Here is a 13,978-nt window from a genome sequence, read left to right as displayed (position 1 = left end):
ATATAAGCAGCAGACCCGGACTAAGACAACCTTGTTATTCACTGTGTCGCCTCCGAGGTCTTTAGAGAGAGAAGCAAAGTGGCTCGTGCCGCCCGTTATTGGACCCTTGGATTCCACGTTCCAGGAAATACACAGTGAAGAAGGGCTTGGGGCCTCTGGATCTCCCACCCCTGCTAGATACCTCAAGGCTGTTAAATCCACCCTTAGGTGGGAGGAGCGAACCCTCGGATGAAGGACAGTCGTTTAAATAGACGCTCTCAGCGTCGTGGAAGCCTCACGGGCTGTCTCCCCCTGCAATATTCTGCATGACCGGCACCGCCCACCGCCGTGGCCCTGGGACCACCGGAGTAGGGAGAGAGCTCGGGCTTCAGAGACAGAAAGGCCCAGGCCGCCCCCAGAGCCGCCCCACCCCATCGGCAGGTTCCCTCGTCGCCCCGAAGCCCAGCTCCTCCCCTGTAATCGGCGGTTGATGAACGCGCAAGGTGCGCTGAAATGCATTTGCCACAGCAGCTGGTGCGTAGGAGACAGCCTGCAGATCCTGGTCCCCTTCTGTCCACCACGGTGGGACTGTGCTCACCTGGGCAGGTGCTTGCTGCACACAGCAGCGGTGTTCTGAGAAAGCTCAGCCACACTGGGAAGAGCTGGGTCCCCCACCCCCATGTCGCCACAGTTATGCAGCGCGCATTTCAGTTCGCTGCCCTGGGGGACCGTCTCGCCTCTTCAGAGAGGGGCACACGGACCTGGCCCTCTCTCCCTCGGCAGCCAGCTGCTTTGTGTTCCCAGGGGAAGCTCCTCGCCCCACTCCATCTGGACAACTCCTCCTCCCGTCCGGCTCTCACCAAGCATCACCTCTGCCGGGAAGTCCTCCTGGAGTTAGCACCGCTCCCACCGCCCCCTGCCGCCCGCCTCCCCCCCCCACCCCCTGCTCCCCCCGCCCCCCCGCTCCCCCCGCCCCCGCCCCCACCGCTCCTCCCGCCTCCCCGCTCCCCCAGCCACCCCCCTCCACCGCCCCGGCCCCCACGGCTCCCACCGCCCCCACCGCCCCCACGGTGAGCTCCTCCGCAGAGCCCCAGTAGCTGGCACAGGGGAGGAATCTGGTCGCGGGGCCGCATACAATCGTACTTTGCAAATGTGAAAGATTTGCTGGACGACCTAGAAGTCCGGGGTCCCTCAGACACCTTCTTTTCTACCTTTCCTGCACACACAGACTGCACCGGCGTTACAGGAAAGAGAGTTCTGGCCCCATGCAGTCTAAAAATCAGATTCACTTTCTCCAGCCACCTACTTGAGGATCTAGATTTAGTTTGATTTAGGCTAGCTCTAAACATGAATATATATACTCTATTACAAATTCCCAAAATGTGAACACGCACACACACACATTCACTCTCACACGCACACACACTCACACAGTCTCACACACATTCACTTACACTCCCACTCACGCGCACACACACACTCGCACACACAGTCAGTCACACACTCACACTCGCAGTCTCACACACTCACACACACTCACACATGCAGTACAGTGGAAGAGGGTTAGATGTTGCAACAGCATTTTATAAAAGATGCTTCTATCTGAGGACCGCACAACTGCCTAAGGGAGAAGAGACGTGTGAGTTCTCAGAGGATCTCATCTTTCTGCCCCCGGGTGGGTAGCTGTGAACCTATCCTGCTCCCACACGCCCTCAGCATCACATGGGTCTTGCTCTGGATTGGGAGCCTGGTTTTAGGAACACTGGATTTTGGCTCTTCCAATGTCTAATTTTTCTGTTCCAAGCCATGCTGAAGGCATCCAGAAAAGAAAAAAGAACACCCCAAATTAGGGAGAGCTCAGCTCTTAAGACAGCACATATGGTGGCTAAAAATAGCCCCGGATCCCGGCACATTATGTAAGCACTGCATCTTCCTCGGTGGCCGAGCGCTTGGAGGCAAGTCTCTGCCACGGGCTTGCTTTGTGGCGCCCGCAGCACCATGAGCTGGGCACCCTGGTGGGGTCGGGCAGCTGGAGCCTGTGCCTGTTTGGAAACCTGCTTGAGGGCTCGGCTGGCCTGGGCTGTTGCTAAGTGCTAGTTTTCCCAAAGCCACTTTAGGTGGAAGCCTAGGCCAGCCAAAGCTCGCTGTCAAGGCCTGGAGCCCAGGGTTTGGCGCCCAGGTGCCCCTCTGCAGCCACTACTTGGTGTCCCCACGTCAGGTCAACTGCACCATCTCCAAAAAACTGAATCAAGATGCCCAAGGGGTCATCCCTGGTCTGCCCTCTCCAAGGAGTGCGTGGCTCATGGACAGAGCCTGGGGCCTCCCCCCCAGCCCCACCACCCACCCCTTCCCCACTGCAGAGACCCTCACCCCTCCTGGTCTGCCCAGGACCCAGGCTTGGCCGGGTCCACAGCTGCCCTCACTCCCTTGACCAGTGACCCTCTAAGCCTCAGCACATGCACAGCCAGCTCCTATGACAGTGCCACCACTGCCCGCCTCCTGCCTCCTTGGCCTTGTGGCCCACTTCTCCTTCATGAAACCAGGGCTGTGAGCTCCATGTCTCCTGGCCCATCCAATGTCCACCATCATCGTCTCCTGCCGGTTGCTCATGCCCCTCCTGCACCAAACCCTTCTGGAGGTGGCTGGGCTCCTGGGTAGCAGGGGCCTGGGGACAGGAAGACACCCTCTCTGGGGTCACAGCCCAGGTGGATGGGGCCTGGCATGTGGGGCCTGACTCTGCCCCCTCCCCATGGCTCAGCCACCCTCCTGGCTGCTCCCTGCCACCCCTGCCTGTGACCCCATTGTGATGCCCCTCAACTGTCCTCGCCCAGCTGGCGGTGAGCCTTGCTCACTTCCTCCCTCACATCCGTGATGCCCGGGCAGTGCCTGGGACAGAGAAAAGCCTCAGGACGTGCTAACTACACAGAGTCTGTGTATTAATATGACCATAAGCCGGGCGCGGTGGCTCACGCCTGTAATCCCAGCACTTTGGGAGGCCGAGGCGGGCGGATCACGAGGTCAGGAGATTGAGACCATCCTGGCCAACGTGGGTGAAACCCCATCTTTACCAAAAATATAAAAAATTAGCTGGGCACGGTGGCAGGTGCCTGTAGTCCCAGCTACTTGGGAGGCTGAGGCAGGAGAATGGCGTGAACCTGGGAGGCAGAGCTTGCAGTGAGCCGAGATCGCGCCACTGCAGTCCAGCCTGGGTGAAAGAGTGAGACTCCGTCTCAAAAAAAAAAAAAAAAAAAGACTGCAAATTATTATAGCAAGAAAGCACTGGTGTTCAGAGAGAATTCTGGGTGATTCTGCTGGAAAATGCTGGCTTCTGTTACTTCCAAACCAATGTCGGTCAACTCTGAGAATTAAAGGAAGAACAGAAAAAGCCGTATTTTTATGGTGTAAGAATCAATGCAAAAATAAAAACTCAAAACACTAACTGTTCAGTTATGATGTTCACAAGACAGAGCTTTCAAGATGAGCCAACCTGCTTAAGAAATTCATCCGATCACACACTCGGTGGACAGAACAGGACACTCGGCCGCTGAAGATCGACACCTAAATCACAGGTCTGCTGTGGGCTGCTTCGCTATCCTGTAGGGTGACCTCGCAGAAATACTTTGCTTTTAGAAAATGATTTTTGTATTTCTTAAAAAGTAACCTCGTATCTGGGGAAGCTCTTGTCATCTAACCCGGGAGTGACTGATTAATCTGAGACACACACGTGGTGATGTGTGTGCGAGGGCACTGGGGCACGCGTAGCGAGGCGCGAGCGGAGGGGCCGGGGCACGCGCAGCGAGGCGCGAGCGGAGGGGCCGGGGCACGCGCAGCGAGGCGCGAGCGGAGGGGCCGGGGCACGCGCAGCGAGGCGCGAGCGGAGGGGCCGGGGCACATGTAGTGAGGCATGAGCAGAGGCTCCGGGGCACATGTAGTGAGGCATGAGCCGTGTGAGGGACGGGCTGTGGCAGGCGTGTGAAGATGCAGGTGCCTGGACCCCACGGGCATGAAAGGCACCCAGGTGCGTCCTGACACCGCAAGTGCCCTGGCAGGGAGGCCGACTCCTACACCCACGTGTTGCTAAGAGTCGTCCTGATGGCTGGTTTATATCAGTGGCAGGTAAGCGTAAAAGATGCGGCTGTAACGGTGTTGTCTGTTGTTTAAACGACGACGTGCCTGCTGGGAGCATTGCGGGACCCGCCCAGGACAGATGGGTGCTTCCCAAGAGTATCTGTTGTTTGTCCATGTGTGTCTGACCCCGTGGGTTCTTATGATTTAATTTTTAGAGTTGCCTATGACTTCACGGGCAAACTCATTTAAAACGTACAATAATGAAAGGCACACATGGCTGTTAGCTGGTGATGGCTTTTATCTAAAGAACTTTCTGCATTTCTGGGGATGCTTGATATGGATGGGATTTTTGTCCCCTCCAAGTCTCATGTTGAAATGCGATTCCCAGTGCTGAGGTGGGGCCTGGCGGGAGGTGATTAAGTCTGGGCGTGACCCCTTATGAATGGCTCAGCGCCATCCCCTTGGTGACGGGTGAGTTCTCGCTCAGTAAGTTCACTGGAGATCTGGCTGTTCAAAAGTCTGGGACCTCCCCCTTCTCTCTCGCTCCCTCTCTCACCATGTGATGCCGGCTCCCCGCTGCCTTCCACCACAACTGGCAGCTCCCTGCTGCCTTCCACCACAACTGGCAGCTCCCTGAGGCCCCCTCAGAAGCTGAGAAGATGCAGGTGCTAAGCCTGTGCAGCCTGCAGAACTGTGAGCCAATTACGCCTCTTTCTTTATCAATTGCCCAGCTCAAGTACGTCTTTATAGTGACGCAAAAGCAAACGAACGCACTGTTAAAACAAAGGAAGACCGATTCTATACACGTCTACTTTTTTGGAAGCATCCTGAAGCGTTTTGAATTATTTCAGATAACGATGCCATAGGCGGTGTGTGCCAGGTTGAGGCAGGGTCAGGAATGGGGATCCGCCGTGGCGAGGGGCAGAGAGGTGCTGTGGGGGTGCAAGGAGATGCCTCATCCTAAAGACTTCGATGAGAACCAGCGGCTCAGGGACAGGCTCGCACCAAAACGATGAAGGTTGTGGGCATCGGAGCAGATATGGGGTCTCTAATTCTTGTAAAAGATGAAGGAATGAGGCAATGTGCGGGGAAAGGAATGACTTTTTTCACTATACCTCGAACCTTGGCGCACCAGCCAGCAGCCACCGAGAGGCTGGGGAACCCAAAGGTAGTCTGAATGCAGAAGCCAGGAAAGGCCAGGAGAATCTGACTTCACTGGGAGAATCTGACTTCACCGGGACAATCTGACTTCACCGGGAGAATCTGACTTCACCGGGAGAATCTGACTTCACTGGGGTTTGGTGCTGGGGAATGCTTGGAGCAATTGTGCCATCACAGCTGAGGACCCAGGGTCCCAGAGCCTGGGAGGGACGGGCTGTGGCGGGCGTGCGAACATGCAGGTGCCTGGACCCAGGCTCTGGGTCACCTCCTGGCAGACAGGCAGCCTTTTTTGGTCCTTTGGCAGCAATGAAATTTGGACTGACAGGCGGGGAGAGCGAGCGTGGGTGAAAAATGCTCCCTGCCGGGGTCATGCATACGGGTGGGAGCTACCGACAAACATAAGATTTGGGGGCTTCTGCTGACTTAATCTCTTCCCTCTTAAATGATTACTCTGGGTTAAAACCAACAGCAAACCCAGCTCCTCTTCTGCTACGGAAGCCAGCGTGCAGAATCTGCAAACAGACCCTCGGACGCCCAAGGGAAAGTCCTTGGAAAGGAGGGTGGCTACCTGCGAGGCTGGGTTACTGGGGAAGGGAGGCGGTGGTGGCTCGTTCAGTGTCGCAGCTAGATGGCCCGATTTGGAAAGGAGAAAATCATGTAGAAAAGCTGTGCAGTACCACTTCCAACTTCCAGCCTGGAGCGTCTCTGCACACAGCCCCCGTCCTGCCTGGTCAGGACTGTTGTGCTTTGTGTAAGAGGAAGTGCATGTTCAATCCCACTGGGGAAGGGAGGTAGTGGTGGCTCGTTCAGTGTCACAGCTAAAGATAGATGGCCTGATTTGGAAAGGAGAAAATCACTAATGTATAAATACGTAAGAGGCATATTCAGTCCCGAGCATCTCAGACTTGGTGTTCGGAAACATATGGGCTGCCCTGCCTGGGGAAATTGTTTGCAAGTCACACTGGGCTCCCTAAGAGTTCCCTCATCTGGGAAAACTCACACCCAGGCACCAGTGCCTTGGGAGCCCAAGCAGGGGGGGCCTTGGCGCCGGCCTCCACCTGCTGGGACTGGGCTCTGTCCCACTCAGCACAAAGCAGGAACTGCGGCAGACACAGAGGAAGGGCACCATGCGGTCATGCAGCCCAGGGAGGGGCCGGGCGCAGGGCAGAGCCCCGGGCGGCACTTACTGCGATGCGCAGGACGGACGCCTTCACGGAGGTCCATTTGTCCCGTCGCCGGTCTATCACCAGGATGAATCCGATGCCAGCGTCCTGCAGGCTGCAGTGAGGAAGAGACGCCGCCGTTAATGTGTGCAGGTGGGAAGCCGGCTGCCCACGAAATCCCTCAGAAAACCTCTTGGGAGAGCGATCCCCCATATTCATGATGCCATTTCTGCAATACCAGGTGAGAGGCATGGCACACGGGGGCCCCGGCAGCCCCATCCCCGCAGTCCCAGAACCTGCTCTCATCTACGGAAGGGCAGGCACTTTCGGTGTGTTCTTATTTCTCAGCCTAACACCAACCACCTCGAGTCACAGATTGAGGCAGAACCATCTCTCCCGAGCTCAGTCATTTGCTATTCCACAGTAAGAGCTGAGTCATTTTCCTTTCCTGGGTGACCAGCTGACTAAACCCTCCAAAACAGTCTTATGGCGCATACATCACGCCGGTCCTGGCATCTGAGGTGCCCGTGCTGGTCCACGTTAAGGTTTCACTCGTGGTGGCATGGCTATGGTGCTGGGAGAAAATCCCCAAGACTTCTGAAGGTTCCCAAGCATCTGCTGGAAACGGGAGAGGAGGCAGCACTCTCTGCGACAGCCACATCTGTGACAGAGACCACACTTGCGCGTTGTATAACGACAGCCTCCGTCCTCGGATGAGCCTGGTAGTAGAAGCCTGAGTCACAGAGTGGGTGCGGAGAGCCCTCTTCCGCGGGCTCACTCTGCAGCCAAGCCAATTGCGTGATGCCAGCAGCTGCTACCACCAGCCAATCCAAAGCAGAAACAACCACACGGGCATGCCTAAGGCAGGGGCTAGAATCGCTAACTTCCAAGTCTCTGAACATGTCCTAGGTTTACATGAAAATCAGAATTCTGCAGGATGGAGATAAATTATGCAGTCTGTGGGCATGGCCGCTCTCTGTGGGCATCATTAACAAGCCAGGGATTTATATCGGGTGTCTCAGATCCTTCTGACGCTCGGATTTAAAGACAGAAACAGCAACTCCCAAGACATGAAGACGAGGCAGTGACCCCCGAACGTTCATGTGTGGTGGGTGCTGCTGCGTCTGTGTCCCTGTCTGCATCTGGCTGTGAAAAATGCCTCACATGTAGGGTAATTTGATTCAATAACAGCAGAAACCTTCTGGGTGAGTGCACGAATAAACACTAGCTTTCATTCAAAGCAGCCTTCTGCAGTGGGCACTAAGCACGTGCATGAGCATGGCGAGTCAGCGACTCCATTTCACAGCTGTGGGGGCCACAGACAGAATTCGTTTTCTGATCTGGCTTAGTTCTTACGGAGCTAAGATTTTTTTTAAAGTTATATTTTCAGCTGGGCATGGTGGTTCATGCCTGCAATCCCAGCACTTTGGGAGGCTAAAGTGGGTGGATTACTGGAGCCCAGGAGTTCGAGATCAGCCTGGGTAACATGATGAGACCCTGTCTCTACGAAAAATACAAAGATTAGCTGAGTGTGGTGGCGCATGCCTGTGGTCCCAGCTACTTGGGAGTCTGAGGTGGGAAGATTGCTTGGCCCAGGAGTTTGAGCTGCAATGGTGCCACTGCACTCCAGCCTGGGCAACAGAGCGAGAATGTCTCAAAAAAAGAAAGAAATAAAGTCATGTTTTCATATTTCCTTAATTACTTCTTGAGTCTGAGCACTTTGACGACTTTTTCTGAACTGTGAGACACAGTGGGTATGGGGAATCTTACTTCCCGTGTAGACCTGTGTGCTCCCTTGGGAGAGGCACAAAGTTACAGGTTATCCTCCAGTAACGGGTGCTACACGTGCCTTTTCCACAAAGGGACCTTGGATGTGCCAGGTCACGGAGACGGAACCCAGCTCCCCTCCCTCTTGCCCCAGGCGGCATGGTCAGAGCTGCTTTTGGACTCCAAGCCAGGGAGCTGATCCCGGAGCTCTCTGGGTCCCAGTCCTCCTAGAGTGAAGGAGAGAAGAGCCCAGAATGACTAATTTCCACCGAGCACGTAATCCTCAGGCCAGCGAACCCAGTCAAGTGCTTTCAAGTCCTGAAGCAGGGGTGATGCTAGCTGAGAAACGCCCCAAGCTGCCCACCTGCAGGTTTGCTCAAGAGCCCCTGCCAAGGGGCTGTGTGTTGGGCGGGAGGGGCTCACCGCCTCTGCCACACTGGCGGGCTCTGGTGGGCCCCGCAAAGGCATCACCCTGGACAGGTGACTCGGCTGTGAACCATCTCTGCTTCCTTTTCTGTAAAAATGAGGATAATCGTAGAATCCACCCCCAGCGGTTACCGTGAGAGTGAAATGAAGCCACTGAGTATGCTGGAACCCGCAGCGCTGGCTGAGCGGCGTCACTGTTTTGCAGAACAACAAAGCCTGACTCAATTTCTCCCCTTTTCCCTGGAATAGAGCTCTGATTGGGGTGGAATTTCAGCCTCTGGGTTCGCCCATGAATGCCCCCGCTACTCCACAACAGGCCGGACCAGCAACGGGGACCACGACTGCCATGTGAGAGCTGCTGGATGCAGAATGCACCCCCCAGACCTCTGTGGCCCAAACACATCCAGTTATAGCCAGAACGCACCCTCCCCCAGACCCGTGACCCAAACACATCCCATTCTAGCCATGGAGCTTCTGCCCCACACGCGGCCAAGCTCCTGCCTCACTGCCCACATTGCCCGGTGCCTCCCACATCTGGCTTCTCACACCGTTAAGTGCGCGTCTGTCTCACACCCGGCAGTGCAGGCTGACGCTGCAGCCACGAAAAAGGCGCCCAATGCCACTGGATGCCGCCCGGCCTGCCTGTGTGGGGCTTCCACTCACTCTACGTTTAAATCTTTGTGTTACATTGTAATGGGAACACCAGTATCACAAATAGGCATCCGTTTTCAATGAGAAACCAGTTACCAACGACTAAAACATTTTTTAGAAGTCAAAATTGCAAGTGAAATCTAAGGTGTCGTAAATTTATTCGATTCAAAAAATGCATACTAGAAAATCAGTTTCTCAACGAGAAGGACGGACTGGTTTCCAGGTGGTGTTAACGGGGCAGTCACTGTCGCTCAGCTGCAGAAGGTGTGGGTCCTGGGCAGGAAGACAGCGCTGGTTCCTCCTGCCCCAGCCATGCTCACCATCGTGGGTGCGGGCATGGGGCGTGCGTGGGAACGGGGTGCGGGCACAGGGCATGTGTGGGAACGGGGTGCAGGCAGGAGGCATGCTTCTTCAGGGTTAGGGACTATCCTCAGCTGTGCTACGGACCAGGCACTGTGCCAACAGCCCTACAGCTATTCATCAAGCTCCAGCGACCATCCCATGAGGTTGGTGCTATGATCCTTTCCAGGCACAGAGAGCTTTAGTCACTTGCCCAAAGTCACATAGCTGTGAGCACGGACAGGGGAACCTGGCTCAGACACCACGTGTGCTGCCCCTAAGGCCACGTCCACCCTGGCGGCCTCCTAATGTTCCCACCAAGCAGGGACCTGACCCCAGATGCCCACACACCAGCACTCAGCCTCCTGCCCTGCGCAGCCCCCACCACGACCTTGCCCCCTACGCAGGGCCCAGGTGGACACTCATCCACACCCCCTCAGCCCCATGTCTCCTCTCCTACCACATTTCGGGAACACTGACTCAGAAGGTGCAAAGCCTGGACTAAAAAAGCCTCTGACGTGAGGATGTAAAGAGCCCCTAGCACCTCCTCTACCCATACTGACTGTGGTCACGAGGGCAGGGCCACGTGATCCCCCATACTGTGGTCACGGGGGCAGGGCCACATGATCCCCCATACTGACTGTGGTCATGGGGGCAGGGCCACGTGATCCCCCATACTGACTGTGGTCACGGGGGCAGGGCCACGTGATCCCCCATACTGACTGTGGTCACGGGGGCAGGGCCACGTGATCCCCCTTACTGACTGTGGTCACGGGGGCAGGGCCACGTGATCCCCCATACTGACTGTGGTCACGGGGGCAGGGCCACGTGATCCCCCATACTGACTGTGGTCACGGGGGCAGGGCCACGTGATCCCCCATACTGACTGTGGTCACGGGGGCAGGGCCACGTGATCCCCCTTACTGACTGTGGTCACGGGGGCAGGGCCACGTGATCCCCCATACTGACTGTGGTCATGAGGGCAGGGCCACGTGATTCCCCGCCCCCCCACGGCCCATGGCATTCCCGAGGCTGCACTGCCCAAAACCGTGAGGCAGGACCTGGATCTGCTCACAGGAGTGAGGACCCAGGGCTCACGGAGCTCGGATCTATGCCCACATCTGTGGCCTGTGTCTGAGGGAGAGGGTGGTGTGGCTTCTGCCCAGTTTCAGCAGGAAGCAGTCCCCAGAGTCACCAGAGGGATGAAGGTGATGGTGCCGGAGGAGTTGGGGTAGAATAACTCAAGCTGGCAGCCACCCCAGAAATGTCCCTCGCACCCAGGGCACAAACACAGCCCATAGATGCCCCATCAGCTGCCAACTCCGCAACAGTTGGCCTTGGAGGGGCTGCCCTGGCCAGTTTCCCAGCAGCTGAGTTTGAGGCCAATGAGCTCACTTTTGGCCCAAATAAGTTAAAAAGGCCCAGTGGTCTCATAAAGTTTCAGGAATGTTCCAACTGGCTGCGTCTTCTGTGACAGAGACCCAAACTGCTCAGGGCTCGTGACCTTGGGAGCCCCATGGTCCCCCACCCATGTGGGCAGACAGCCCACTGGCCTGCGGGTGCAACCACAGCTCACTGGACAGGAGCAGAGCGTGAGGGATGGTCTGCAAGCAGAGGCTGGCTCCTCTCTACCAGTGGGGCGGGGAGGCCCCAGCACCACGTTCCCCCAGTGCCTGGCCATCTGCCTCTGTGCGTGGACATGGTGGGGGCGAGGAGGATGCTTTGTCCCAGGGTGGGGGCAGGTGGAGGCCAGGACACGGGAGGAGCAGTGCTTGCAGAGGGTGGCAGACCTTAGGAATCAACAGTGCATGGCCAGGAGGGGCTGAGGGGACGTGAGGCCTGGGTGGGAGGAAGGGGACCCTTGGTGTCTTTGCTTCTCAAACGTCAACCTGCACCCAAGACGGGAAGAGGAGTCTGGGAGAAAGGTCCCTGCACAGCAGGGTGGCTGTGTCCTCAGGAAAAGAAAACAAACACACACACACACACACACAGGAAGGCCCTCCCTGCACAGTGCGACTCGGTTACCTTGGCCCATCTGGGATAGAGTAGGTGGCACCTAAGTTCTTTTCCTTGGAGGACACCATTCTTTATGTGAATACTTTGTCCAATTATAATGCACATCATGCAGAAGCACAGAGTGTGAGTGACGGCAGCGAGTGCCCAGACTGAGAGGCCGTTCCCACCATCCAGGGTGCCCCATCCCGACTCCCGTCACCATAAATTAGTTTTGCCTGCCGTTGAATTTTGTCCAAATAAAAATATACAATATGTGCTTTTTTGCTGTCTGGCTTCTTTCAACATTGTGGGATTCACCCATGTTGTTGCAGTAGGGTGTCTGTTCATTCTTGTTGCTGGGTTATGGTATACATATATGATGAAATATGATTTATTAATAAATTCTACTCTTAATGGACATTTGGGTTGTTTCCAGTTTGGGGCTAAACTGAACATAAGACAATGAGCATTCTTATACATGTCTTCTAGTGCACACAATACACACTCCTGTTGGACATATTCTTAGGAATTGCTGTAATTATGTAGATGTGGACAAACATACACCTGCCAGAAATGCACGTGACTTCTGGTTGCTCCATGGTTTTGTCAGCACTGGATACTGTCTGTCAGTAGAATTTTAGCCATTCTTGTGGGTACAGAGTGGCGTCCTGATATGGCTTTAATTGGCATTTCCCAGAGGCAGGAAGCCTTCTGTGTTTAGTGGCTGTCCTCTTTTATGATATGCCTGTTCACATCTTTTGGTTGTTTTTCTACTAGATTCTCCTTTATCTTGTTGGTGTGTAGTTCTCTGTATAAGCTAGAAACAAGTTTCTTATTGGATGTGCATATTGCAAACATCTGCTTCCACACTGTGGCTTTCCGTGTCGATCTCTTCATGTTTCATTTTGATGAAAAGAGTAACTTAACTTTAATGTAGCCCAACTTACTGACCTTTTCCTTTCTGATAATTGCTTTTTTGATAACTGCTTTTTAAACCTTGCGTAAGAAATCTTTTCTTACTCTGAGATAGGCATTTTCCTATGTTTGTCAATAATAGAGACTATATTACTTTAGGGTTCACATTTACACCTGTGATCTATTTGGAATTAACTTTTGTATATGGTGTGAGGCAGGTATCAGCATTCATAATTTCCCACACAGACAGCCAATCACATCCACTCCTCTTACTGAGGACGTCCATCCCCCTCTGTGCTACAGTATCACTTAAGAAATAAATCGAGAGACTGCAATGGCCGGGCGTGGTGGCTCACGCCTGTAATCCCAGCACTTTGGGAGGCTGAGGAGGGCAGATCACGAGGTCAGGAGATCGAGACCATCCAGGCTAACACGGTGAAACCCCGTCTCTACAAAAAATACAAAAAAAAATGAGTGGGGCGTGGTGGCAGGCACCTGTAGTCCCAGCTATGCAGGAGGCTAAGGCAGGAGAATGGCATGAACCTGGGAGGTGGAGCTTGCAGTGAGCCGAGATAGCACCATTGCACTCCAGCCTGGGTGACACAGCGAGACTCCACCTCAAAAATCAATCAATCAATCAATCAATCAAGAGACTGCAGATGTGTGGTCTGTCTGGATTCAATATTCTGTGCTGCTGCTCTTCTGTTTGCACCATCTGTGTTAATCACTGTCACTTTAATAATGTCTTAATATTTGGCAGTATCAGCTTTCAACTTTTTTCTTCAAAGTTGGGTGACTATTCCTCACCCCTTGCATTTTCATATAAAATGTAAAGGCAGCCTACCAATGTTCACACCTAAATAAAGAAAAACCTGCTGGAATTTTATTTGGGAACTGCATTCGATCTATATGTTTATTTAGAGAGAATTAACATTGTTATAATACTAATTGTCTTCTAATCTGTGAACTAAAATATTCTTCCATTTATTCATGCTACTTTAATTTTTTTTTTTTTTTTTTTTGAGATGGAGGCTCGCTCTGTCACCCAGGCTGGAGTGCAGTGGCGCCGTATCAGCTCACTGCAAGCTCCACCTTCCGGGTTCAGGCCATTCTCCTGCCTCAGCCTCCCAAGTAGCTGGGACTACAGGCGCCCACCACCACACCCAGCTAATTTTTTGTATTTTTAGTAGAGATGGGGTTTCACCATGTTAGCCAGGATGATCTCGATCTCCTGACCTCGTGATCCACCCACCTCGGCCTCCCAAAGTGCTGGGATTATAGGCATGAGCCACTGCGCCTGGCCACTTTAATTTCTTTCAATAACATTTTGCAGTTTTCTGCTTAGAAGTCTTGCACGTCTTTTATTAGATATGATTTTATTCCTATGTACTCAATTTTGATGTGATTATAAGTGATATCTATAAATTTCATTTTCCAATTGTACATCGTTGATATATATAAAAATACTAAAATACAATTAAGTTTAGTATATTGACCCCTGCCCATTGATCTTG

At 54.0% G+C, this 13,978-nt stretch overlaps 1 protein-coding gene across 21 annotated transcripts in view; it reads right to left on the bottom strand.

The window, feature by feature from the left end:
• Positions 1-13,978, bottom strand: part of MCF2L (MCF.2 cell line derived transforming sequence like) — a 215,475-nt gene that overhangs the window by 46,831 nt on the left and 154,666 nt on the right. For 17 of the 21 annotated variants that reach the window (XM_034937032.3, XM_055097034.2, XM_008957474.6 and 14 more), the window contains one exon: positions 6,396-6,486. In XM_034937032.3, coding sequence (XP_034792923.1) covers positions 6,396-6,486 — 91 coding nt within the window. The other 4 variants (XM_034937036.3, XM_034937039.3, XM_008957486.4 and 1 more) reach the window with 3 other exon arrangements.

This window comes from Pan paniscus, chromosome 14 (assembly GCF_029289425.2).
Source record: "Pan paniscus chromosome 14, NHGRI_mPanPan1-v2.0_pri, whole genome shotgun sequence".
Lineage (NCBI taxonomy): Eukaryota > Metazoa > Chordata > Mammalia > Primates > Hominidae > Pan > Pan paniscus.
Note: the sequence above shows the minus strand (reverse complement) of the source record. Positions and strands in the feature narration are given on the sequence as shown.